This window comes from Anomalospiza imberbis, unplaced genomic scaffold, assembly GCF_031753505.1.
Source record: "Anomalospiza imberbis isolate Cuckoo-Finch-1a 21T00152 unplaced genomic scaffold, ASM3175350v1 scaffold_82, whole genome shotgun sequence".
Classification (NCBI taxonomy): domain Eukaryota; kingdom Metazoa; phylum Chordata; class Aves; order Passeriformes; family Viduidae; genus Anomalospiza; species Anomalospiza imberbis.
This window is the reverse complement of record NW_027100436.1, coordinates 411,788-438,221: the sequence shown is the minus strand read 5'-3', so window position 1 is coordinate 438,221 and position 26,434 is coordinate 411,788. Positions and strand designations below refer to the sequence as shown.

Sequence of the window (26,434 nt, the reverse complement as noted above, 5' to 3'; positions counted from 1 at the left end):
GGACACGGGGACACCATGGGGGGACACCATGGGGGGGACATGAAGGGGACACGGGGGGACACCACGGGGGGGGACTTGGGGACATGGAGGGGACACGGGGACACCATGGGGGGGGCATGGGGGGGACATGGGGACACCATGGGGGGGGGACTTGGGGACATGGGGGGGACATGGGGGGGACACGGGGACACCATGGGGGGGACATGGGGGGAGGGGGACATGATGGGGACATGGGGGGGACACCATGGGGGGGGACATGGGGACATGGGGGGGACACGGGGGGGACACGGGGACACCGGGGGGACATGGGGGGGACATGGGGACACTGGGGGGACACCATGGGGGGGACATGGGGGGGACACGGGGGGGGACTTGAGGACATGGGGGGGACATGGGGACACCATGGGGGGGACACACGGGGGGGAATTGGGGGGGACACGATGGGGGGGGACATGGGGACACCATGGGACGACACGGGGGGGACAGCACAGGGGGGGCTTGGGGACATGGGGGGGACACGGGGACACCGGGGGGGACACGGGGACACGGGGACATGGGGGACACGGGGACACCATGGGGGGGGACACCACGGGGGGGACTTGGGGACACGGGGGGGACACGGACACCGGGGGGGACATGGGGGGACATGGGGGGACACGGGGGGGAATTGGGGGGGACACGATGGGGGGGACTTGGGGACACTGGGGGGACACGGGGGGGACATGGGGACACCATGGGGGGGACACGGGGGGGGACACGGGGATGGGGGCACAGAGAGGGAGGACGGGGGGGGGTACAGGGATACGGGGGGGGGGGTACACAGCAAGCCCCCCTCCCCCCCCCCCCCCAATTCGGGGTCTCACTCAGGGTTCCCCCCCCCCCCCCCCTTGTCCCCAAATGTCCCCCCAGGCTCCCGAGCACCGCTACCAAGCTCCGGAGCCGCCGGGGCCGGGGGGGGCCAGCGGGGGGGTCCCCGCCCCCCACCTGCCCCCCGCCCCTCCCCCACCCTGCTGCGCCCCCCCGGAGCCGCTCCCCGCCCCCCCCCTGCCCTGGCTGAAGGACCCGGGCGGGGGGGGCGACCCCCTGGACGAGATCCTTTTCGGGGGACCCCCGCCCAAGGGGGGGGCGGGGGGGGCTGATCCCCCTTTGGGGGGGTCGCCGGGATCTTTCCCGGACCCCAGCACCACCAGCACGGGGGGGGGCGCCCCCCAGACCCCCCCTTTCCCTTACCCGGGCAAGGAGGAAGAGGAGGAGGAGGAGGAGCCCCCGCCCCACCACCACCAACCCCCCCCCGGCGATTTCTGGCTGGGGACCCCCCCCCCACCCCCCGATACCGCCGCCCCCCCTCTCCGAGGGCCCCCCCGATGCCTCAGGAACCTCCCCCGCGCCCCCCCCCGCCCCCAGCCCCCCCGTTTCTTCGGGGGGGGTCCCCTTTCCAAAGAGCGCCCCCGCCCCTCCCCCCACCCCCCCGCACCCCGAGCCCCCTCCCCCGCCTTTGCCCCCCCCTCCCCCGCCCTCCTCCGAGCCCCCGGGGGTCCCCCCCGCGCCTCTTCGATTTCGGGGCCCCCCCCTTGGACGACCAATTCGAGGAGCCCCCCGAGTTCGCCAAAATCCTGCCCGACGGCCTGGCAACATCATGAAGATGCTGGACGAGTCCATCCGGCAAGGAGGAGGATGAGGGGGGGGGTCGCCCCTCCCCCGCCCCCTCCCCCGCCCCCACCCCCGCCCCCACCCCCCCCACCCGCCCCCCCACTCCTGGCCCGCCCCAAAGCCCCTCCTTTCGGGGCCCCCCCGGGCCACGGCGACCCCCCGGAGCCGCCCCGCCTTTACCCCTTCGGCAAACGGGACGACCCCAAAACCTCCCCTTTTTACCCCAAACCCTCCCCCGCCGAGAGACCCCCGGCGGGGGGCGGGGGCGGCAGCACCCCCAAAGCCGCCCCCCCCTCCCCGCGGCCCCCCACGCCCCCCCAACTCGCTACCTCACCCCCCGGCTGGGGTCCCCCCGCGCTGGCCGTGCCCCCGCCGGCCCGCAGCGAGTCCGAGGCGCTGGAGGAGATCAGCCGGGCCTGCGAGACGCTGGCCGAGCAAGCCGGCCGGCCCAGCCCCCCCTCGCCGGACGCCCCCCCCGAAATTAGGGGCGGCGGGGGGCGGCCGCCGTCACCGCCGCCCCCCCTCGCGCCACCGGGATCCGCGCCGGGGACCCCCCCCGGCGCCGGCACCCCCGGAAAGAGGAGCGGGAGCGGCGGCAACGGGAGCGGCCCGTGCTGGCCACGCTGGACCTGCAGAGCCCCGGCGTGCAGGAGAAAGGGGGACCCCCCCCCAGGCTGGAAACGAAAGGGGGGGGTCCCCCCAACAACGGCGGCGGCCCCCCCGCGGCCCCTCCCGCGGGACCCCCGCCCGCCTTGGTCAGCTCGGCCGACCTGCTGAAGCTGCGCTCGCTGGGCGAGGGGCCCCCCAAAGAGCTCAAGATCCGCCTGATCAAGGTGGAGAGCGGGGCCGGGGGGCCCGGGGGGATCCCCGGGCTCGGGGGGGGCCCCGGCGGCGACGCTTTGGCGGCCTCGGAGGCGGCGGAGCCCCGGGGGCTGCCCCTGGCTCAGCTGACGATCCGGCACAGCGCCGCCGAGGTGGTGCGGGCCAGCAAGTGAGTGGGGCGGGGGGCTCTGGGGGGGTCTGTGGGTCGGTTTTGGGGGGCCCACTGAGGTTTAGGGGGGGGTCAAAGGGGAGATTGGGGGTCCCACTGAGGTTTGGGGGGGTCACGGGGGAGATTGGGGGGTCCCATTGAGGTTTGGGGGGGTCAGAGGGGGAGGTTGGGGGGTCCCTCTGAGGTTTTGGGGGGCCCACTGAGGTTTGGGGGGGGTCAAAGGGGAGATTGGGGGTCTCATTGAGGTTTGGGGGGTCACGGAGGAGATCAGGGGGTCCTATTGTGGTTTTGGGGGGTCAGAGGGGGAGATCGGGGGGTCCCATTGAGGTTTGGGGGGGTCACATGGGGAGATTGGGGGGTCCCATTGAGGTTTGGGGGGGTCACGGAGGAGATCAGGGGGTCCCATTGTGGTTTGGGGGGGTCACATGGGGAGGTTGGGGGGTCCCATTGAGGTTTGGGGGGGTCAGAGGGGGAGATTGGGGGGTCCCATTGAGGTTTGGGGGGGTCCCACTGAGGTTTGGGGGGGGGGGGTCACGGGGGAGATTGGGGGTCCCACTGAGGTTTGGGGGGGTCATGGGTGAAATTGGGGGGTCCCATTGAGGTTTGGGGGGGTCACGGAGGAGATCAGGGGGTCCCACTGAGGTTTGGGGAGGTCACATGGGGAGATTGGGGGGTCCCTCTGAGGTTTTGGGGGGCCCACTGAGGTTTGGGGGGGTCAAAGGGGAGATTGGGGGTCTCATTGAGGTTTGGGGGGGGTTACATTGAGGTTTGGGGGGGTCAGAGGGGGAGATTGGGGGGTCCCATTGAGGTTTGGGGGGGTCACGGAGGAGATCAGGGGGTCCTATTGTGGTTTGGGGGGGTCACATGGGGAGGTTGGGGGGTCCCATTGAGGTTTGGGGGGGTCACAGGGGAGATTTGGTTTAATTTTGGGGGTCCCACAAGGGTTTAGAGCGTCCATGGAGGTTTAGGGGGTCCCACTGAGGTTTGAGGGGGTCACAGGGGAGGTTGGGGGGGTCCCACTGAGGTTTAGGGGGGGGTCAAAGGGGAGATTGGGGGGTCTCATTGAGGTTTGGGGGGGTTACACTGAGGTTTGGGGAGGTCACAGGGGAGATTGGGGGGTCGCATTGAGGTTTGGGGGGGTCAGGGGGGAGGTTGGGGGGGTCCCTCTGAGGTTTTGGGGGGGCCCCACTGAGGTTTGGGGGGGGTCAAAGGGGAGATTGGGGATCTCATTGAGGTTTGGGGGGGTCACAGGGGAGGTTGGGGGGTTCCCACTGAGGTTTGGGGAGGTCACAGGGGAGATTGGGGGTCCCATTGAGGTTTGGGGGGGTCACAGGGGAGATCGGGTTTAATTTTGGGGGTCTCAGAAGGGTTTAGATGATCCATGGAGGTTTAGGGGGTCCCACTGAGGTTTGGGGGGGTCACAGGAGGATTTTGGGGGGGTCCCAGAGGGGTCTGGGGGGGCACATTTGGAGCTTCCTGCAGGCCAGGGTGGGGATTTGGGGGGGGGTCTCAGAAGGATTTGGGGGACTCTGATTGTCCGGGCCGTTCCGAGGTGGGGATCTTTGGGATTTTTGGGGGATTTCGGGTGATTTCAGGTGATTTTGGGTGTCCGGGCCGTTCCGAGATGGGGATCTTCGGCATTCTGGGGGGATTTTGGGGGATTTTGGGTGATTTTGGGTGTCCGGGCCATTCCGAGGTGGGGATCTTCGGCATTCTGGGGGGATTTTGGGGGGATTTGGTTGATTTTCAGTGTCTGGGCTGTTCCGAGGTGGGAATGTTCGGCATTCTGGCGGGATTTTGGGGGATTTTGGGGGATTTTGGGGGGATTTGGTTGATTTTCATTGTCTGGGCTGTTCCGAGGTGGGAATCTTCGGCATTCTGGGGTGATTTTGGGGGATTTTGGGGGATTTCAGGTGATTTTGGGTGTCCAGGCCGTTCCGAGGTGGGGATCTTTGGGATTCTGGGGGGATTTTGGGGGATTTTGGGTGATTTTGGGTGTCCGGGCCGTTCCGAGGTGGGGATCTTCGGCATTCTGGGGGGATTTTGGGGGATTTCGGGTGATTTTGGGTGTCCTGGCCATTCCAAGGTGGGGATCTTTGGGATTTTGGGTGATTTTGGGTGTCCGGGCCGTTCCGAGGTGGGGATCTTCGGCATTCTGGGGGGATTTTGGGGGATTTTGGGGGATTTCGGGTGATTTTGGGTGTCCGGGCCGTTCCGAGGTGGGGATCTCCGGCATTCTGGGGGGATTTTGGGGGATTTTGGGGGATTTCGGGTGATTTTGGGTGTCCGGGCCGTTCCGAGGTGGGGATCTTCGGCATTCTGGGGGGATTTTGGGGGATTTTGGGGGATTTCAGGTGATTTTGGGTGTCCGGGCCGTTCCGAGGTGGGGATCTTCGGCATTCTGGGGGGATTTTGGGGGATTTCAGGTGATTTTGGGTATCCGGGCCGTTCCGAGGTGGGGATCTTCGGCATTCTGGGGGGATTTTGGGGGATTTCAGGTGATTTTGGGTATCCGGGCCGTTCCGAGGTGGGGATCTTCGGCATTCTGGGGGGATTTTGGGGGATTTCAGGTGATTTTGGGGGGATTTGGTTGATTTTCAGTGTCTGGGCTGTTCCGAGGTGGGAATGTTCGGCATTCTGGCGGGATTTTGGGGGATTTTGGGGGATTTTGGGGGGATTTGGTTGATTTTCATTGTCTGGGCTGTTCCGAGGTGGGAATCTTCGGCATTCTGGGGTGATTTTGGGGGATTTTGGGGGATTTCAGGTGATTTTGGGTGTCCAGGCCGTTCCGAGGTGGGGATCTTCGGCATTCTGGGGGGATTTTGGGGGATTTCAGGTGATTTTGGGTATCCGGGCCGTTCCGAGGTGGGGATCTCCGGCATTCTGGGGGGATTTTGGGGGTCCGGGGGCATTCCGGGGGTCCCACTGGCGCCGCCCCGCAGGCAGGCGCGGCTGAAGGGGCCGTTCCGCGAGTCCTACCTGTGCCCCGCGCAGTCGGTGAAGCCGCGCATCGACGCGCGGGAGCAGCTCCCGCGGGACAAGCTCAACCCCCCCACGCCCAGCATCTACGTGAGTCCTCATTGGCTGCCGCCCGCAGCCCCCGCCCGCTGATTGGCTCCCTCAGTGGGTCCCCTGCTTCCTGATTGGCTCCCTGGATGGGTTCCCTGGCTGCCGATTGGCCCCCTCGATGGGTTTCTTGATTGGTGATTGGCTGCCTGGATGAGTCCCCTGGCTGATGATTGGCTCCCTCAATGGGTCCCCTGCTTCCTGATTGGCTCCCTGGATGGGTTCCCTGGCTGCCGATTGGCCCCCTCGATGGGTTTCTTGATTGGTGATTGGCTGCCTGGATGAGTCCCCTGGCTGATGATTGGATCCCTCAATGGGTCCCCTGCTTCCTGATTGGCTCCCTGGATGATTCCCCTGGCTGCCGATTGGCCCCCTCGATGGGTTTCTTGATTGGTGATTGGCTGCCTGGATGAGTCCCCTGGCTGATGATTGGATCCCTCAATGGGTCCCCTGCTTCCTGATTGGCTCCCTGGATGGGTTCCCTGGCTGCCGATTGGCTCCCTCAATGGGTTTCTTGATTGGTGATTGGCTGCCTGGATGAGTCCCCTGGCTGATGATTGGATCCCTCAATGGGTCCCCTGCTTCCTGATTGGCTCCCTGGATGGGTTCCCTGGCTGCCGATTGGCTCCCTCGATGGGTTTCTTGATTGGTGATTGGCTGCCTGGATGAGTCCCCTGGCTGATGATTGGATCCCTCAATGGGTCCCCTGCTTCCTGATTGGCTCCCTGGATGGGTTCCCTGGCTGCCGATTGGCTCCCTCGATGGGTTTCTTGATTGGTGATTGGCTGCCTGGATGAGTCCCCTGGCTGATGATTGGATCCCTCAATGGGTCCCCTTGCTGATGATTGGCTCCCTGGCTGGGTGTCTTGATTGCTGATTGGCTCCCTCAATGGGTCCCCTGCTTCCTGATTGGCTCCCTGGATGGGTTCCCTGGCTGCTGATTGGCTCCTTGTCTGGGTTTCTTGATTGCTGATTGGCTCCCTGCGAAAGGTCCCAGGGTGTCCTCTCTGCTCATTGGCTTGTGGGAGGGGTCCTGCTTCCTGATTGGCTCCTTGGCAGGGTTCCCTGCCTGCTGATTGGCTCCTTGGCAGGGATCCCAGGGTGTCCCCTCTCCCGATTGGCTGGTGGGCATCCTTGCTGCTGATTGGCTCCCTGGCAGATTCCCTCTCTCTGCCAATTGGCCCCTGGCTGGATCCCTCCCCTCCTGATTGGTCCACCATGGGCAGCTCTTTGTTGATTGGCTGCCAGAAGGGGATGGATCTGCCAGAGCATCCCCGATTGGCCGATGGGACAGGAGACTCTCCTGATTGGCTGCTGGATGGGGTCTCGCGACTGCTGATTGGCCAATGGGTGAGGGTAGAGTTTCCCAGCGAATCTTGCTGCTGATTGGCTGCCAGGTCATGGCCTTTCAATCTTGATTGGCTGGCGAGCCAAACCATCTCAGTCCCGATTGGCCAGTTGGTTGGGCTACCTGAATGGTGAACCGGGCCATCTCCATTCTGATTGGCTGATGCCCTAAACCATCTCCATCCTGATTGGCCGCTGACCTGGTTGTTGGATGGGTCACGGCATGCTGCGATTGGGCCCTGCGTGAGGGCGCTCCGCTGTGATTGGTCCTTTCTCTGGGTGCTGGCTGCTGATTGGTCCATTCCTGAGGGTGGCGGGCTGTGATTGGTCCCGTTGTCGGCCGCCGGTCTCTGATTGGCCGCCGCTGTTCCCGCCCAGCTGGAGAGCAAACGCGACGCCTTCTCGCCCGTGCTGCTGCAGTTCTGCACCGACCCCAAGAACCCCATCACCGTCATCCGCGGCCTGGCGGGGTCCCTGCGCCTCAGTGAGCCCAAAAACCACCCCAAAATCCCAAAAACAACCCCAAAAACCCCAAAACTACCCCAAAACCCACCCCAAAACCCCCAAAACCACCCCAAAACCCCACAGAAACCCCCCAAACTCCCCCCATGGATCCCCCCATCACCGTCATCCGCGGCCTGGCGGGGTCCCTGCGCCTCAGTGAGCCCCAAAACCCCCAAAAACCACCCCAAAAACCACCCCAAAAACCACCCCAAAAAACACCCCAAAAACCACCCCAAAATCCCAAAAACCACCCCAAAAACCACCCCAAAATCCCAAAAACCACCCCAAAAACCACCCCAAAAACCACCCCAAAACCCCAAAAACCACCCCAAAATCCCAAAAACCACCCCAAAAACCACCCCAAAATCCCAAAAACTCCTTAAAACCCCAAAAATCACCCCAAAAACCACCCCAAAATCCCAAAACCACCCCAAACCCCCACAGAAACCCCCCAAACTTCCCCCATGGATCCCCCCATCACCGTCATCCGCGGCCTGGCGGGGTCCCTGCGCCTCAGTGAGCCCCAAAAACCCCAAAAACCACCCCAAAAACCACCCCAAAATCCCAAAAACTCCCCAAAACCCCAAAACCACCCCAAAATCCCACAAACTCCCTAAAAACCACCCCAAAAACCACCCCGAAATCCCAAAAACTCCCCAAAAACCACCCCAAAAACCACCCCAAAATCCCAAAAACTCCCAAAAACCACCCCAAAATCCCAAAAACTCCCCAAAACCCCAAAAACCACCCCAAAACCCCACAGAAACCCCCAAACTTCCCCCATGGATCCCCCCATCACCGTCATCCGGGGCCTGCGCCTGGACCCTGGCGGAGATTCCCCGTCCCTGTCCCCATTTAACCCTTCCTGCCCCATGGCACCCCCCAATCCCCCTGGTGACCCCCAAAATCACCCAAAATGACCCAAACCCCCCAAATGACCCAAACCCCGTTGTTCTGGCAGACCTGGGGCTGTTCAGCACCAAGACCCTGGTGGAGATTTCCCGTCCCCATCCCCGTCCCCATTTAACCCTTCCTGTCCCCATGGCACCCCCCAATCCCCCTGGTGACCCCCAAAATCACCCAAAATGACCCAAAACCCCAAAATGACCCAAACCCCCCAAATGACCCGAACCCCATTGTTCTGGCAGACCTGGGGTTGTTCAGCACCAAGACCCTGGTGGAGATTTCCCGTCCCCATCCCCATCCCCATTTAACCCTTCCTGTCCCCATGGCACCCCCCAATCCCCCTGGTGACCCCCAAAATGACCCCAAATGACCCAAACCCCCCAAAATGACCCCAAATGACCCAAACCCCGTTGTTCTGGCAGACCTGGGGCTGTTCAGCACCAAGACCCTGGTGGAGGCCAGCGGCGAGCACGCGGTCGAGGTGCGCACGCAGGTGCAGCAGCCCTCGGACCAGAACTGGGACCTGTCGGGGACGCGCCAGGTGTGGCCCTGCGAGAGCAGCCGCTCGCACACCACCATCGCCAAGTACGCCCAGTACCAGGCCTCCTCCTTCCAGGAGTCCCTGCAGGTGAGGGACAGGGACAGGGGACACGTGGGGACATGGGGACACACCTCGGGGACATGGGGACACAGCTCGGGGACATGGGACACAGCTCAGGGACATGGGGACACAGCTCAGGGACATGGGGACACGTGGGGACATGGGGACACAGCAGGGACCCCACAGCACCATCGCCAAGTACGCCCAGTACCAGGCCTCCTCCTTCCAGGAGTCCCTGCAGGTGAGGGACAGGGGACATGGGGACATGGGGACATGGGGACACAGCTCGGGGACATGGGGACACAGCTCAGGGACATGGGGACACGTTGGGGACATGGGGACACAGCTCGGGGACATGGGACACGTGGGGACATGGGGACACAGCTGAGGGACAGGGGGACACACCCCAGGGACAGGGGACACAGCTCGGGGACATGGGGACACAGCTCAGGGACATGGGGACACGTGGGGACAGGGGGACACGTGGGGACATGGGGACACAGCTCGGGGACATGGGGACATGTGGGGACATGGGGACACAGCTCGGGGACATGGGGACACGTGGGGACATGGGGACACAGCAGGGACCCCACAGCACCATCGCCAAGTACGCCCAGTACCAGGCCTCCTCCTTCCAGGAGTCCCTGCAGGTGAGGGACAGGGACAGGGGACACGTGGGGACACGGGGACACAGCTCGGGGACATGGGGACACGTGGGGACACAAGGACACAGCTCAGGGACAGGGGACACAGGGGACACGGGGACATGGGGACATGGGGACACACCTCAGGGACACGGGGACACACCTCAGGGACATGGGGACACAGCTCAAGGACATGGGGACACAGCTCAGGGACATGGGGACACAGCTCGGGGACATGGGGACACGTGGGGACATGGGGACACAGCAGGGACCCCACAGCACCATTGCCAAGTACGCCCAGTACCAGGCCTCCTCCTTCCAGGAGTCCCTGCAGGTGAGGGACAGGGGACATGGGGACATGGGGACACAGCTCAGGGACATGGGGACACAGCTCGGGGACATGGGGACACAGCTTGGGGACATGGGGACACAGCTCGGGGACAGGGGACACAGCTCAGGGACATGGGGACACAGCTCGGGGACATGGGGACACGTGGGGACACGGGGACACAGCTCGGGGACACGGGGACACAGCAGGGACACCCCACAGCACCATCGCCAAGTACGCCCAGTACCAGGCCTCCTCCTTCCAGGAGTCCCTGCAGGTGAGGGACAGGGGACATGGGGACATGGGGACACAGCTCAGGGACATGGGGACACGTGGGGACACGGGGACACAGCTCGGGGACATGGGGACACAGCAGGGACCCCACAGCACCATTGCCAAGTACGCCCAGTAGCAGGCCTCCTCCTTCCAGGAGTCCCTGCAGGTGAGGGACAGGGGACACAGGGGACATGGGGACACGTGGGGACACGGGGACACAGCTCGGGGACAGGGGACACAGCAGGGACACCCCACACCACCATCGCCAAGTACGCCCAGTACCAGGCCTCCTCCTTCCAGGAGTCCCTGCAGGTGAGGGACAGGGACAGGGGACATGGGGACACACCTCGGGGACATGAGGACACAGCTTGGGGACACGGGGACACAGCTGAGGGACATGGGGACACAGCTCAGGGACATGGGGACACGTGGGGACATGGGGACACAGCAGGGACCCCACAGCACCATCGCCAAGTACGCCCAGTACCAGGCCTCCTCCTTCCAGGAGTCCCTGCAGGTGAGGGACAGGGACAGGGGACACGGGGACATGGGGACACAGCTCAGGGACATGGGGACACGTTGGGGACATGGGGACACAGCAGGGACAGGGGACACAGCAGGGACACCCCACAGCACCATCGCCAAGTACGCCCAGTACCAGGCCTCCTCCTTCCAGGAGTCCCTGCAGGTGAGGGACAGGGGACATGGGGACACGTGGGGACACGGGGACACAGCTGAGGGACATGGGGACACGTGGGGACATGGGGACACAGCTGAGGGACATGGGGACACAGCTCGGGGACATGGGGACACAGCAGAGGGACATGGGGACACCGCTCGGGGACAGGGGACACGTGGGGACAGGGGACACGTGGGGACATGGGGACACAGCTGAGGGACATGGGGACACACCCCAGGGACAGGGGACACAGCTCGGGGACATGGGGACACAGCTCAGGGACATGGGGACACGTGGGGACATGGGGACACAGCTCAGGGACAGGGGACACAGCTCAGGGACCCCACGCCATCATCTCCCAGTGCGCCCAGCGCAGGTGTGCTCCTGCCAGCAGTCCCTGCAGGTGACAGGGGAGGGGACAGGGGACACGTGGGGACAGCACGGGGGACAGTGGGCTCAAGGGGACTCGTGTCCTCTGGTGTCCCCAGGGTGTCCCCAGGGCGTCCCCTGGTGTCCCCTGGTGTCCCTGAGTGTCCCCAGCTGTCCCCTGGTGTCCCCAGGGTGTCCCCCGGTGTCCCCAAGGAGCCCCAAGAGTCCTCATGGTGTCCCCAAGTGTCCCCTGGTGGTTCTGAGGTGTCTCCTGGTGTCCCCAGGGTGTCCCCAGGGTGTCCCCAGCTGTCTCCTGGTGTCCTCTGGTGTCCCCAGGGTGTCCCCAGGGCGTCCCCAGCTGTCCCCTGGTGTCCCCATGCTGTCCTCTGGTGTCCCCAGGGTGTCCCCCGGTGTCCCCAAGGAGCCCCAAGAGTCCTCATGGTGTCCCCAAGTGTCCCCTGGTGGTTCTGGGGTGTCCCCAGGGTGTCCCCAGGGTGTCCCCTGGTGTCCCCAGGGTGTCCCCAGGGTGTCTCCTGGTGTCCCCTGGTGTCCCCAGGGTGTCCCCAGGGCTTCCCCCAGTGTCCCCAGGGTGTCTCCTGGTGTCCCCTGGTGTCCCCAGGGCGTCTCCTGGTGTCCCCTGGTGTCCCCAGGGTGTCCCCAGGACTTCCCCCAGTGTCCCCAGGGTGTCTCCTGGTGTCCCCTGGTGTCCCCAGGGCGTCTCCTGGTGTCCCCTGGTGTCCCCAGGGTGTCCCCCAGTGTCCCCAGGGTGTCCCCAGGGCATCCCCTGGTGTCCCCAGGGTGTCTCCTGGTGTCCCCTGGTGTCCCCAGGGTGTCCCCAGGGTGTCCCCAGGGTGTCTCCTGGTGTCCCCTGGTGTCCCCAGCTGTCCCCTGGTGTCCCTGAGTGTCCCTTGGGGGGCTGGGGGTGGGTCCTGGAGCCCCCGGGATGTCCCCAAGTGTCCCCTGGAATGCCTGGCTGAGCCTGGAGTGTCCCCAAGCGTGTCCCCCAGTGTCCTGAGGTGGCACCTGGGGGCTGAGGTGGCCCTGTCCCCTCAGGAGGACAAGGACAGCGAGGACGAGGAGGCCGAGGAGCCCGACAGCACCACCGAGACCCCGCCCAGGTGGGGCCACCCCCTGTCCCCTCTTGGGGACATCCCGGGGGGACAACGTGTCACCCCCTCCCTGCCCGGGGGAGGGTCCCAATGTCCCCTGGGGGGGTCCCACTGTCCCTTGGGGGGTCCCAATGTCCCCAAGGGGGGGTCCCACTGTCCCCAAGGGGTCCCCACGGTGTCACCGGGGGGGTCCCAATGTCCCTTGGGGGGTCCCAGTGTCCCCAAGTGGTCCCAATGTCCCCAAGGGGGGGGTCCCAGTGTCCCCAAGGGGGGGTCCCAATGTCCCTTGGGGGGGTCCCAATGTCCCCAAGGGGTCACCGCGGTGTCACCAGGGGGGTCCCAATGTCCCTTGGGGGGGTCCCAATGTCCCCAAGGGGGGTCCCAATGTCCCCAAGGGGTCCCTGCGGTGTCACCGGGGGGGTCCCAATGTCCCCAAGAGGGGGTCCCAATGTCCCTTGGGGGGTCCCAATGTCCCCAAGGGGTCCCAATGTCCCCAAGGGGTCCCAATGTCCCCAAGGGGTCCCCACGGTGTCACCGGGGGGGTCCCAATGTCCCTTGGGGGGGTCCCAATGTCCCCAAGGGGGGGTCCCAGTGTCCCCAAAGGGTCCCCAGGGTGCCAGTGGTGTGGGGGTGTCCCGGTGTCCCCAGGGTGTCCCCGGGGGGGTCCCCAAAGCCAAGGTGGGGGGGGGTGACACGTCCCCCTTGGGGACCCCGCCCCCCGTGACCCCGTGTCCCCCCCAGCCCCCCCGACCAGAAATCCCACCAGATCATCAAGTTCGGGACCAACATCGACCTGTCGGACGCCAAGAGGTGACAGCGGGGACGCCGGGTGACACTGGGGACACCGGGGGGGTGGGACACCCCGGGGTGACAACGGGGGGTGGGGACACCCCGGGGTGACAGCGGGGGGGGGTCAGGGTCACTCTCAGGTGACAATGGGGGGGGTCAGGGTCACCTGTGGGTGCTGCAGGGACACCTGGGGGGTGAATTTGGGGGGGTCAGGGTCGCTCTCAGGTGACAATGGGGGGGTCAGGGCCACTCTCAGGTGACAATGGGGGGGTCAGGGTCACTCAGGTGACAATGGGGGGGTCAGGGTCACCTGTGGGTGCTGCAGGGACACCTGGGGGGTGAATTTGGGGGGGTCAGGGTCGCTCTCAGGTGGCAATGGGGGGGTCAGAGCCACTCTCAGGTGACAATGGGGGGGTCAGGGTCACTCTCAGGTGACAATGGGGGGGTCAGGGTCACTCTCAGGTGACAATGGGGGGGTCAGGGCCACTCTCAGGTGACAATGGGGGGGTCGGGGTCACTCTCAGGTGACAATGGGGGGGTCAGAGCCACTCCCAGGTGACAATGGGGGGGTCAGGGTCACCTGTGGGTGCTGCAGGGACACCTGGGGGGTGAATTTGGGGGGGTCAGGGCCAATCTCAGGTGACAATGGGGGGGTCAGGGTCGCTCTCAGGTGACAATGGGGGGGTCAGGGTCACTCAGGTGACAATGGGGGGGTCAGAGCCACTCTCAGGTGACAATGGGGGGGTCAGAGCCGCTCCCAGGTGACAATGGGGGGGTCAGAGCCGCTCCCAGGTGACAATGGGGGGGTCAGGGTCGCTCTCAGGTGACAATGGGGGGTCAGCATCCCCTGTGGGTGCTGCAGGGACACCTGGGGGGTGAATTTGGGGGGGTCAGGGTCACTCTCAGGTGACAATGGGGGGGTCAGGGCCACTCTCAGGTGACAATGGGGGGGTCAGGGTCACTCAGGTGACAATGGGGGGGTCAGGGTCGCTCTCAGGTGACAAAGCCACTCTCAGGTGACAATGGGGGGGTCGGGGTCACTCTCAGGTGACAATGGGGGGGTCAGGGCCAATCTCAGGTGACAATGGGGGGGTCAGGGTCACTCTCAGGTGACAATGGGGGGGTCAGGGTCACTCTCAGGTGACAATGGGGGGGGTCAGGGTCACCTGAGGGTGCTGCAGGGACACCTGGGGGGTGAATTTGGGGGGGTCAGAGCCGCTCTCAGGTGACAATGCGGGGGTCAGGGTCACTCCCAGGTGACAATGGGGGGGTCAAAGCCACTCTCAGGTGACAAAGCCGCTCTCAGGTGACAATGGGGGGGGTCAGGGTCACTCTCAGGTGACAATGGGGGGGTCAGGGTCACTCTCAGGTGACAATGGGGGGTCAGGGTCACTCTCAGGTGACAATGGGGGGGTCAGGATCACTCTCAGGTGACAATGGGGGGTCAGGGTCACCTGTGGGTGCTGCAGGGACACCTGGGGGGTGAATTTGGGGGGGTCAGGGCCACTCCAAGGTGACAATGGGGGGGGTCAGGGTCACTCAGGTGACAATGGGGGGGTCAGGGTTGCTCTCAGGTGACAATGGGGGGGTCAGGGCCACTCCAAGGTGACAATGGGGGGGTCAGGGTCACTCTCAGGTGACAAAGCCGCTCTCAGGTGACAATGGGGGGTCAGGGTCGCTCTCAGGTGACAATGGGGGGTCAGGGCCACTCCCAGGTGACAATGGGGGGGTCAGGGTCACCTGTGGGTGCTGCAGGGACACCTGGGGGGTGAATTTGGGGGGGTCAGGGCCACTCCCAGGTGACAGGGCGTGGCTCCCCCGGGGCAGGCGGTGCCCCCGGGTGGGTGGCACCCCCCGGGTGACACGGCTGTCCCCCGCGCCCGCAGGTGGAAGCCGCAGCTGCAGGAGCTGCTGAAGCTGCCGGCATTCATGCGCGTGTCCTCCACGGGGAACATGCTGAGCCACGTGGGCCACACCATCCTGGGCATGAACACCGTGCAGCTCTACATGAAAGTGCCCGGCAGCCGCACCCCCGGTGAGCCGGGCGCACCTGGGCACACCTGGGGACACCTGGGGACACCTGGGGACACCTGGGGATACCTGGGAACACACCTGGGGACACCTGGGGATATCTGAGCATACACCTGGGCACTCCTGGGGACACCTGGGAACACACCTGGGGACACCTGGGGATACCTGGGGATACCTGGGGACACCTGGGAACACACCTGGGGACACCTGGGAACACCTGGGAACACCTGGGGACACCTGGGAACACCTGGGGACACCTGGGGACACCTGGGAACACCTGGGGACACCTGGGGACACCTGGGGATACCTGGGAACACCTGGGGACACCTGGGAACACCTGGGCACTCCTGGGGATACCTGGGAACACCTGGGGACACCTGGGAACACCTGGGGACACCTGGGGATACCTGGGGACACCTGGGGATACCTGGGAACACACCTGGGGACACCTGGGGATACCTGGGCACTCCTGGGGACACCTGGGAACACACCTGGGGACACCTGGGGACACCTGGGGATACCTGGGAACACACCTGGGGATACCTGGGGACACCTGGGAACACCTGAAAACACCTGGGCACACACCTGGGGACACCTGGGAACACCTGGGGATACCTGGGGACACCTGGGGATATCTGAGCATACACCTGGGCACAGCTGGGTACACCTGGGGATACCTGGGAACACACCTGGGGATACCTGGGCACACCTGGGGATACCTGGAAACACCTGGGCACACACCTGGGGACACCTGGGGATATCTGAGCATACACCTGGGCACACCTGGGTACACCTGGGGATACCTGGGAACACACCTGGGAACACCTGGGGACACCTGGGCACACCTGGGGATATCTGAGCATACACCTGGGCACTCCTGGGGATACCTGGGGACACCTGGGAACACCTGGGCACACCTGTGACACACCTATACACACCTGGGCACACCTGGGGACACACCTGGTGACACCTGGGGGTGCCTGGGGAACACCTGGGCACACCTAGGGATGCACCTGAGACACAGCTGGGCACACCTGGAGACACCTGGGCACGCCTGGGTTCTTTTTTTTTTTTGCCTTTTTTAAGGAATTTTCCCGAAATTTCTCCCGTCTCTTCTGAGATCTTTTTTGGGTTTTTTTTTTTTTTTTTTTTGAGGGATTTTTGGGGTTTTTTCACGGGATTGTTTCCCACGCGAGGTGACCAAACCCGACAGCGGTGGTGGGGGCAGGCCGGGCTGAGCCCCCCGACCTCAACCTCCTCGGGGCTGGGGGCGGGCGTGGGGGCAGCGGGGGTGACACGAGGCGACGGCGACGGTGACGGCGACAGCGTCCCCCGCAGGCCACCAGGAGAACAACAACTTCTGCTCGGTGAACATCAACATCGGCCCCGGCGACTGCGAGTGGTTCGCGGTGCACGAGCACTACTGGGAGACCATCTCCGCCTTCTGCGACAGGTGGGCGGGGCCTGCGTGAAAGGGGGCGTGGTCTGCATAAAAAGGGGCGCGGTCTGCATAAATCAGCATGGTTTGCATAAAGGGTGTGGCCAGGGAAAAGGGGCGGGGTCGTCGCTGGGTTGCACTGCTGGGAGACCATCTCCGCCTTCTGCGACAGGTGGGCGTGGCCGGCATGAAAGGGGGCGTGGTCTGCATAAATCAGCATTATTTGCATAAAGAGGGTGTGGTCAGTGAAAGGGGCAGGGTCGTCGCTGGGTTGCACTGCTGGGAGATTGTCGCCACCTTCTGCGACGGGTGGGCGTGGTCTGCATAAAAGGGGCGTGGTCTGCATTAAAAGGGGCGTGGTCTGCATAAATCAGCATTATTTGCATAAAGGGTGTGGCCAGGGAAAGGGGCGGGGTCATCACTGGGTTGAACTGGGAGATCGTCGCAGTCTTCTGCGACAGGTGGGCGGGGTCTGCATAAAAAGGGGCGCGGTCTGCATAAATCAGCATGGTTTGCATAAAGGGTGTGGCCAGGGAAAGGGGCAGGGTCGTCACTGGGTTGAACTGGGAGATCATCGCAGTCTTCTGCGACAGGTGGGCGGGGTCTGCATAAAAGGGGGCGTGGTCTGCATAAAAGGGGTGTGGTTTTACATAAAGGGTGTGGCTAGTGAAAGGGGCGGGGTCGTCGCTGGGTTGCACTGCTGGGAGATCGTCTCAGCCTTCTGTGGCATGTGGGCGGGGCCTGCATAAAAAGGGGCGTGGTCTGCATAAATCAGCATGATTTGCTAAAGAGGGTGTGGCCAGGGAAAGGGGCGGGGTCGTCACTGGGTTGCACTGCTGGGAGATTGTCTCTGCCTTCTGTGACAGGTGGGCGGGGTCTATGTAAAAGGAGGTGTGGTCTGCATAAATTAGGATGGGGTCTTGCATAAAAGTGGGCGTGGCTTTCAAATAAGGGTGTGGTTTAAAAGGGGGCGGGGTTATCGGGGCAGCGCTACCAGGAGACCGTCTCCGCCTTCTGCGACGGGTGGGCGTGGCCTGCATAAGAGAGGCGTGGTCTACATAATTCACAGTGATTTGCATAAAGGGTGTGGCCAGTGAAAAGGGTGGGGTCGTCACTGGGTTGCGCGGCTGGGAGATTGTCTCCGCCTTCTGCGACAGGGGGGAGGGGCCTGCATAAAAGGGGCGTGGTCTGCATAAATCAGCATTATTTGCTAAAGAGGGTGTGGCCAGGGAAAGGGGCGGGGTCATCGCTGGGTTGCACTGCTGGGAGATTGTCTCCGCCTTCTGTGACGGGTGGGCGGGGTCTATGTAAAAGGAGGTGTGGTCTGCATAAATTAGGATGGGGTCTTGCATAAAAGTGGGCGTGGCTTTCAAAGAAGGGTGTGGTTTAAAAGGGGGCGGGGTTATTGGGGCAGCGCTACCAGGAGAGTCTCCGCCTTCTGCGACAGGTGGGCGTGGCCTTCATAAGAGAGGGTGTGGCCTGGGTGGAGTCGGTGGGTGTGTCCTGATAATGCAGGGGTGTGGCCACGCTTGGGGGTGTGACCAAGTGCAGTGGGCGTGGCCAGCCCTGCTTTTCCAGCACTGGGGGAGGAATTTAGGGTCGGGAGGGAGCGGGCAGGGCTCTGTGGGTGTGGCCAGGTGTGGGCGGGGCTGTCGCTGACCACGCCCCCGGCGCAGGCACGGCGTGGACTACCTGACGGGCTCGTGGTGGCCCATCCTGGAGGACCTGTACCGCTCCAACATCCCGGTGTACCGGTTCGTGCAGCGCCCCGGCGACCTGGTGTGGATCAACGCCGGCACCGTGCACTGGGTGCAGGCCACGGGCTGGTGCAACAACATCGCCTGGAACGTGGGGCCACTGACCGGTGAGGGGACACCGGGGACACCGGGGACATTGAGGGGACACTGGGGACATTGGGGACATTGAGGGGACACTGGGGACACTGGGGCGACACTGGGGACATTGAGGGGACAACATGGCCTGGAACGTGGGGCCACTGACCGGTGAGGGGACACTGGGGACACCGGGGACACTGGGGGGGACAAGATGGCCTGGAACGTGGGGCCACTGACCGGTGAGGGGACACTGGGGACACCGGGGACACTGGGGGGGACAAGATGGCCTGGAACGTGGGGCCACTGACCGGTGAGGGGACACCGGGGACACTGGGGACACTGGGGGGGACAAGATGGCCTGGAACGTGGGGCCACTGACCGGTGAGGGGACACCGGGGACACTGGGGACACTGGGGGGGACAAGATGGCCTGGAACGTGGGGCCACTGACCGGTGAGGGGACACCGGGGACACTGGGGACACTGGGGACACTGGGGGGGACAAGATGGCCTGGAACGTGGGGCCACTGACCGGTGAGGGGACACCGGGGACACTGGGGGGACACTGGGGACACTGGGGGGGACAAGATGGCCTGGAACGTGGGGCCACTGACCGGTGAGGGGACACCGGGGACACTGGGGACACTGGGGACACTGGGGGGGACAAGATGGCCTGGAACGTGGGGCCACTGACCGGTGAGGGGACACTGGGGACAATGGGGACACCGGGGACACTGGGGGGACACTGGGGACACTGGGGGGGACAAGATGGCCTGGAACGTGGGGCCACTGACCGGTGAGGGGACACCGGGGACACCGGGGACACTGGGGGGACACTGGGGACACTGGGGACATTGAGGGGACACTGGGGACATTGAGGGGGACAACATGGCCTGGAACGTGGGGCCACTGACCGGTGAGGGGACACCGGGGACACTGGGGACACTGGGGACACTGGGGGGACAACATCGCCTGGAACGTGGGGCCACTGACCGGTGAGGGGACACCGGGGACACTGGGGGGACACTGGGGGGTAACTGGGGACACTGGGGGGACACTGGGGACACTGGGGGGACACTGGGGACATTGAGGGGACACTGGGGACACTGGGGGGACAACATCGCCTGGAACGTGGGGCCACTGACCAGTGAGGGGACACCGGGGACATTGGGGACACTGGGGGGACACTGGGGACAATGGGGACATTGAGGACACTGGGGGGACAACATGGCCTGGAACGTGGGGCCACTGACCGGTGAGGGCACACCGGGGACACTGGGGACACTGGGGACAATGGGGGGGACAACATGGCCTGGAATGTGGGGCCACTGACCGGTGAGGGGACACCGGGGACACTGGGGACACCGGGGGGGACACTGGGGACACTGGGGGGACAACATGGCCTGGAACGTGGGGCCACTGACCGGTGAGGGGACACTGGGGGGACACGCGTGGGCGCTGCCACGCGGCGGCCACGCAGCGTCCCGGCGGCGTGGCCAGGGGCCGCGGTGGCCGTGACGTCCCCGCTGTCCCCAGCGTACCAGTACCAGCTGGCCCTGGAGCGCTACGAGTGGAACGAGGTGAAGAACGTCAAGTCCATCGTGCCCATGATCCACGTGTCCTGGAACGTGGCCAGGACCGTCAAGATCAGCGACCCCGACCTCTACAAGATGATCAAGTGAGTGGGGACACCTGGGGACACCTGGGGACACGCGGGCAAGGAGAGACGTGGACGGCTTGGGGATGGGGACACGCGGGACACAGCAGGACCGGGGGACTTGGTGGCTTGGCCACCCACGGTGGGTGCCAGTGTCCCCGGTGGTGATGCCCTTGTGGTGGGTGACAGTCGGTGTCAGGTGACACCGTCGCCGGTGAAGGTGTCCCCATGGGTGGTGCCACAGGTGACACTGTCCCTGGTGAAGGTGTCCCAGGTGTCACCGTCCCAGGTGAAGGTGCCACAGGCGGCTCAGGTGTTGCCGTGCCTGGTGAAGGTGTCCCAGGTGTCACCGTCCCTGGTGAAGGTGTCCCAGGTGTCACCATCCCAGGTGAAGGTGTCCCAGGTGTCACCATCCTTGGTGAAGGTGTCCCAGGTGTCACCGTCCCAGGTGAAGGTGCCACAGGCGGCTCAGGTGTCGCCGTGCCTGGTGAAGGTGTCCCAGGTGTCACCGTCCCTGGTGAAGGTGTCCCAGGTGTCACCATCCCTGGTGAAGGTGCCACAGGTGTCACCGTCCCAGGTGAAGGTGCCACAGGCGGCTCAGGTGTCGCCGTGCCAAGCAACGGCGTCGCCGCAGGTGGTGCCTGGGTGGCTCAGGTGTCACTGTCCCTGGTGAAGGTGCCACAGGCGCCTCAGGTGTCGCTGTGCCTGGCGAAGGTGTCCCAGGTGTCACTGTCCCAGGTGTCACCATCCCAGGTGAAGGTGTCCCAGGTGTCACCGTCCCTGGTAAAGGTGGTTCAGGTGTCACCGTCCCAGGTGAAGGTGGCACAGGTGGCTCAGGCGTCGCCGTCCCAGGTGAAGGTGGCTCAGGCGTCGCCGTGCCTGGCGACAGCGTCGCCGCGGGCGGTGCCCGGGTGGCTCAGGTGTCGCCGTCCCTGGTAAAGGTGGTTCAGGTGTCACCGTCCCAGGTGAAGGTGCCACAGGCGGCTCAGGCGTCGCCGTGCCTGGTGAAGGTGCCACAGGCGGCTCAGGCGTCGCCGCGGGCGGTGCCCGGGTGGCTCAGGTGTCCCCTCCCGGGCAGGTACTGCCTGCTGCAGTCCATCAAGCACTGCCAGGTGCAGCGCGAGAGCCTGGTGCGCGCGGGCAAGAAGATCGCCTACCAGGGCCGCGTCAAGGACGAGCCGGCCTACTACTGCAACGAGTGCGACGTGAGTGCCGCGCGCGGGCCGGCGCCGGCGCTGCCGCGCCCTGGGCGTGGCCTTGGGCTGGCCCTGGCCTTGGCCTTGGGCTTGGGGTGGCCTTGGCCTTGACCTTGGGGTGGCCTTGGGCTTGGGCTTGGGGTGGCCTTGGGCTTGGGGTGGCCTTGGGCTTGGGCTTGGGGTGGCCTTGGGCTGGGGCTGGCCTTGGCCTTGACCTTGGGGTGGCCTTGGGGTGGCCTTGGGCTTGGGGTGGCCTTGGCCTTGGGGTGGCCATGGGCTTGGGGTGGCCATGGGCTTGGGGTGGCCTTGGGCTTGGGGTGGCCTTGGGGTGGCCATGGCCTTGGGCTGGCCTTGGGCTGGGGCTGGCCTTGGGGTGGCCTTGGGTGGCCTTGGCCTTTGGGTGGCCTTGGGTTTGGGCTGGCCGTGGCCGTGGGCTGTCTTTGGCCGGTCCACTGACCGCGGTCCTGGCCACGGGGTGTCCCTGGCCGGCTGCTGGCCACTGCCCTGGCCACGGGGTGTCCCTGGCCACCCGCTGGCCACTGCTCTGGCCACGGGGTGTCCTTGGCTACTCCGCTCACCGCTGCCCTGGCCACGGGGTGTCCCTGGCTATTCCACTGACCCCTGCCCTGGCCACGGGGTGTCCCTGGCAGGCCGCTGACCACTGCTCTGGCCACGGGGTGTCCTTGGCCGGCTGCTGGCCACTGCCCTGGCCACAGGGTGTCCCTGGCTATTCCGCTGACCGCTGCCCTGGCCACGGGGTGTCCCTGGCTATTCCACTGACCCCTGCCCTGGCCACGGGATGTCCCTGGCTATTCCGCTGACCACTGCCCTGGCCACGGGGTGTCCCTGGCAGGCCGCTGACCACTGCTCTGGCCACGGGGTGTCCTTGGCCGGCCGCTGGCCACTGCCCTGGCCACGGGGTTTCTTTGGCCGGTCCACTGACCACTGCCCTGGCCACGGGGTGTCCCTGGCCGGCTGCTGGCCACTGCCCTGGCCACAGGGTGTCCCTGGCTATTCCGCTGACCGCTGCCCTGGCCACGGGGTGTCCCTGGCCACCCACTGACCCCTGTCCTGGCCACGGGGTGTCCTTGGCTATTCCACTGACCACTGCCCTGGCCACGGGGTGTCCCTGGCTATTCCGCTGACCCCTGTCCTGGCCACGGGGTGTCCCTGGCCGGCCACTGACCCCTGCCCTGGCCACGGGGTGTCCCTGGCTATTCCGCTGACCCCTGTCCTGGCCACGGGGTGTCCCTGGCCGGCCACTGACCCCTGTCCTGGCCACGGGGTGTCCCTGGCCACCAGCTGACCGCTGCCCTGGCCACGGGGTGTCTTTGGCCAGTCCACTGACCGCTGCCCTGGCCACGGGGTGTCTTTGGCCAGTCCACTGACCCCTGTCCTGGCCACGGGGTGTCCCTGGCCGGCCGCTGGCCCGCAGGTGGAGGTGTTCAACATCCTGTTTGTGACGAGCGAGACGGGCGGGCGCAACACGTACCTGGTGCACTGCGAGGGCTGCGCGCGGCGCCGCGGCGGCGGCCTGGCCGGCGTCATCGTCCTGGAGCAGTACAAGACCGAGGAGCTGATGCAGATCTACGACGGCTTCACCCTGGTGAGGGGCAACTGGGGCAACTGGGGCAACTGGGGGCAGCTGGGGGCAACTGGGGGCAATGGGGGGCAGCTGGGGACAGCTGGGGAAAGCTGGGGGCAACTGGGGCAGCTGAGGACAGCTGGGGAAACTGGGGACAACTGGGGCAACTGGGGAAAGCTGGGGGCAACTGGGGGCAACTGGGGCAGCTGGGGCAACTGGGGGCAATGGGGGCAACTGGGGACAGCTGGGGAAACTGGGGAAACTGGGGCAACTGGGGAAACTGGGGCAACTGGGGCAACTGGGGAAACTGGGGAAACTGGGGACAGCTGGGGGCAACTGGGGCAACTGGAGACAGCTGGGGCAGCTGGGGGCAACTGGGGCAGCTGGGGGAACTGGGGGCAACTGGGGCAACTGGGGCAACTGGGGCAACTGGGGCAGCTGGGGGCAACTGGGGGGAACTGGGGCAGCTGGGGCAACTGGGGAAACTGGGGAAAGCTGGGGGGAACTGGGGGCAACTGGGGCAACTGGGGCAACTGGGGCAGCTGGGGAAAGCTGGGGCAACTGGGGGGACTCGGGGGCAACTGGGGAAACTGGGGACAGCTGGGGCAACTGGGGCAGCTGGGGACAGCTGGGGGCAACTGGGGGGAACTGGGGAAACTGGGGGCAACTGGGGACAGCTGGGGACAACTGGGGGCAATGGGGGGCAGCTGGGGACAGCTGGGGAAACTGGGGGCAACTGGGGCAACTGGGGACAGCTGGGGGCAACTGGGGAAACTGGGGCAGCTGGGGACAACTGGGGCAGCTGGGGCAACTGGGGCAACTGGGGACAGCTGGGGCAACTGGGGCAGCTGGGGCAGCTGGGGCAACTGGGGAAACTGGGGCAGCTGGGGCAACTGGGGCAGCTGGGGCAACTGGGGACAGCTGGGGGCAACTGGGGACAGCTGGGGGCAACTGGGGAAACTGGGGCAACTGGGGGGAACTAGGGGCAACTGGGGGGAACTAGGGGCAACTGGGGGGAACTAGGGGCAACTGGGGAAAGCTGGGGGCAACTGGGGCAACTGGGGGCAACTGGGGCAACTGGGGGCAACTGGGGGGAACTAGGGGCAACTGGGGCAACTGGGGCAGCTAGGGACAGCTGGGGAAAGCTGGGGGCAACTGGGGACACGAGGTTCTGGGTGGATTTTGGGGGGGTTGTGAGGATTTGGGGGTCCTGGGGGTGTCACACGAGGTTCTGGGGGATTTGGGGGTCCTGGGGGTGGAATTTGGGGCGGAATTTGGGGGCGTTTGTGAGGATTTGGGGGTTCTGGGTGGATTTTGGGGGGGTTCTGGGTGGATTTGGGGGTTCTGGGGGTGGATTTTGGGGGGTTCTGGGTGGATTTGGGGGTTCTGGGGTTGGATTTTGGGGGGCTCTGGGTGGATTTGGGGGTTCCGGGGGCGGATTTTGGGGGGCTCTGGGTGCATTTTGGGGTTTTGGGGTGTTCCTGCTGCTGGGTGACAACAACCAGGAGCAGCTTTTGGGTAAAAAAACCCCCAAACTGGGTAAAACCCCCAAAGCTGGAGTGGTTTTTCCCCCATTTCCCATCGCTCTGGGGCTAAAATCCGCCACTGGGGGGGTGGGGGACACCCCTGGGGGGTGGGGGGATGGGGACCGTCCCCTCCCGCCGTCCCCAAGGTGGGGGAGGGGATCTGCTGAGGTGACCCCTCCCCATTCCCACCCCTCCCCCCCCCCAGGTGACGCCGCCGACCCCCAGATGAGTCCCGGGACCCCCCCCGCGGGGGGGGGGGGGGGACAGCACGGTGGGGGAGGGGGACAGGAGGGGCCGGGGGGGGCTCCCCTCCCCCCCCCCGCTGCCGCCGCCCCTCCCCCCACGAACACTTTTTATTTATTGGCGGAGAAATCGCCCCAAAATTCGCCTGGAGGGACAGGTCGCCCCTCCCCCCACCGCGGGGGGGGGGGGGGAAGGGGGTTTGGGTGGGAAAACTCCGATTTTATACAAAAAAAAAAAAACCACAAAAAAAACCACCCCAATTTCCAGGAATTCACAAAGCCCCTCCCCCCGCGGTGGGGGATGGGCGGGGGTCGTCCCGCTGCCCCTCCCCCACCCCCCACGTTTTGGGGGCCTGTGAACTCTCAGAGGGGGATGGGGGGGGGAGTTTGTGCCCCTCCCCCCAACAAGGGGGAGGGGTCCCCGCCCCCCCTCCCCTCAGCATTAAAGGGGAGGGGGAGGGGCTGGAGGGGGGGAGGGGCACTTTTTTTTGGGGGGGGCTTCGACCCCTTGCCAAGATTCAACCAAAAACTCGCCCCTCCCCCAAAAGCAGCAGCCGCCCCTCCCCCCCCATACGGGTCCGGGCCGGGGGAGGGGCACGGGGGGGAGGGGCAGGATTTTTTTTTTTGTGGGGGGGGGGGTCTGCCCCCCCCCTCCGCCCCTCCCCCCTCGCGGGGTGGGGCTCAGGTCTCTGAAGGGGGGGAGGGGCTCCCCCCCAAACCATGGTGCAAAGGGGGGAGGGGCCTGTGCTACCCCCTCCCCCCCAAAAAAAAAAAAGGGGGGGGGGGCAGCAGGAGCCCCCCCCCCCCTTAAACCCCCGCGGGGGGGGGAGGGGCCTCGGGGTGCCCCTCCCCCCCCTCCCCGAGCCTCCTTTCGGGTTTTTGCTCTTTTTTTGGGTTTTTTTTCCCGTTTTTTTTTTTTGTAAATGATTTTTTTGGGTTTTATTTTTTTTTTTTAATTTTTTTTTCCTATTTTTAATTTATACGCGGGGAGGGGGCGGGTGGGGGGGGGGGGAGGGGTCGCTTTATTTATTGGGGGGGGGGTCGGGCCGTTGTGGGGGGGGGGGGGCGTCCCCGACTCCCAGGGAGGGGGGGGGAGGGGTCTGGGGGAGGGGGAAAAGTGGGGGGCTTCCCCCTCCCCCCCCCCCTTTGTCCCCGTCACCGGTGACCCCTGACCTTTGTGGGGGGGAGGGGAGGGTTGTCACCCCCCCCTCCCCTCCCCTCGCCCCGCCCCCACCCCCATCATGGTGCTGGGCCCTGCGGCCGCCCCTCCCCCCACCCGTGTGTCCCCCCCCCCCCTTCCCCTCCCTCCCCCGCCGCGCCCCCCCGGTGTGTGTGGGGGTGGGGGAGGGGCGGGCGCGCCCCCCTCCCCTCCCCTCCCCCTCCCCCCCCCCCAGAAGCTATTTTGTACCTGAGATTAAATTAATGGCAAAGCCCGACGGCTCCGTGGGGGAGGGGCGCATTCGGGTGGGGGAGGGGAGGGGGGGGGGGGGTGTCCAGGGGGTGGGGGAGGGGCAGCGAGAGGGATGGGAGGGGCAGGGATTTGGGTGGGGGGGCTCAGGAATGCGGGGGGGGGAGGAATTTGGGGCGGATTCAGGAATTTGGGGGGATTCAGAATTTGGGGGGATTCAGGAATTTGGGGGGATTCAGGGATTTTGGGGGGATTCAGG

At 65.3% G+C, this 26,434-nt stretch overlaps 1 protein-coding gene across 1 annotated transcript; it reads left to right on the top strand.

The window, feature by feature from the left end:
* Positions 1–1,674: 1,674 nt before the first annotated feature.
* LOC137467853 (lysine-specific demethylase 6B-like) lies at positions 1,675–24,861 on the top strand. Its single transcript, XM_068179266.1, has 14 exons — positions 1,675–2,088; positions 2,136–2,641; positions 5,584–5,710; positions 7,433–7,538; positions 8,887–9,092; positions 12,415–12,479; positions 13,212–13,280; positions 15,146–15,294; positions 16,629–16,743; positions 18,405–18,592; positions 20,098–20,239; positions 21,297–21,423; positions 22,850–23,020; positions 24,731–24,861. Exons 1-14 carry the CDS (start codon positions 1,675–1,677, stop codon positions 24,752–24,754), a joined length of 2,409 nt encoding a protein of 802 aa, XP_068035367.1. The 3' UTR covers positions 24,755–24,861.
* Positions 24,862–26,434: the final 1,573 nt, after the last annotated feature.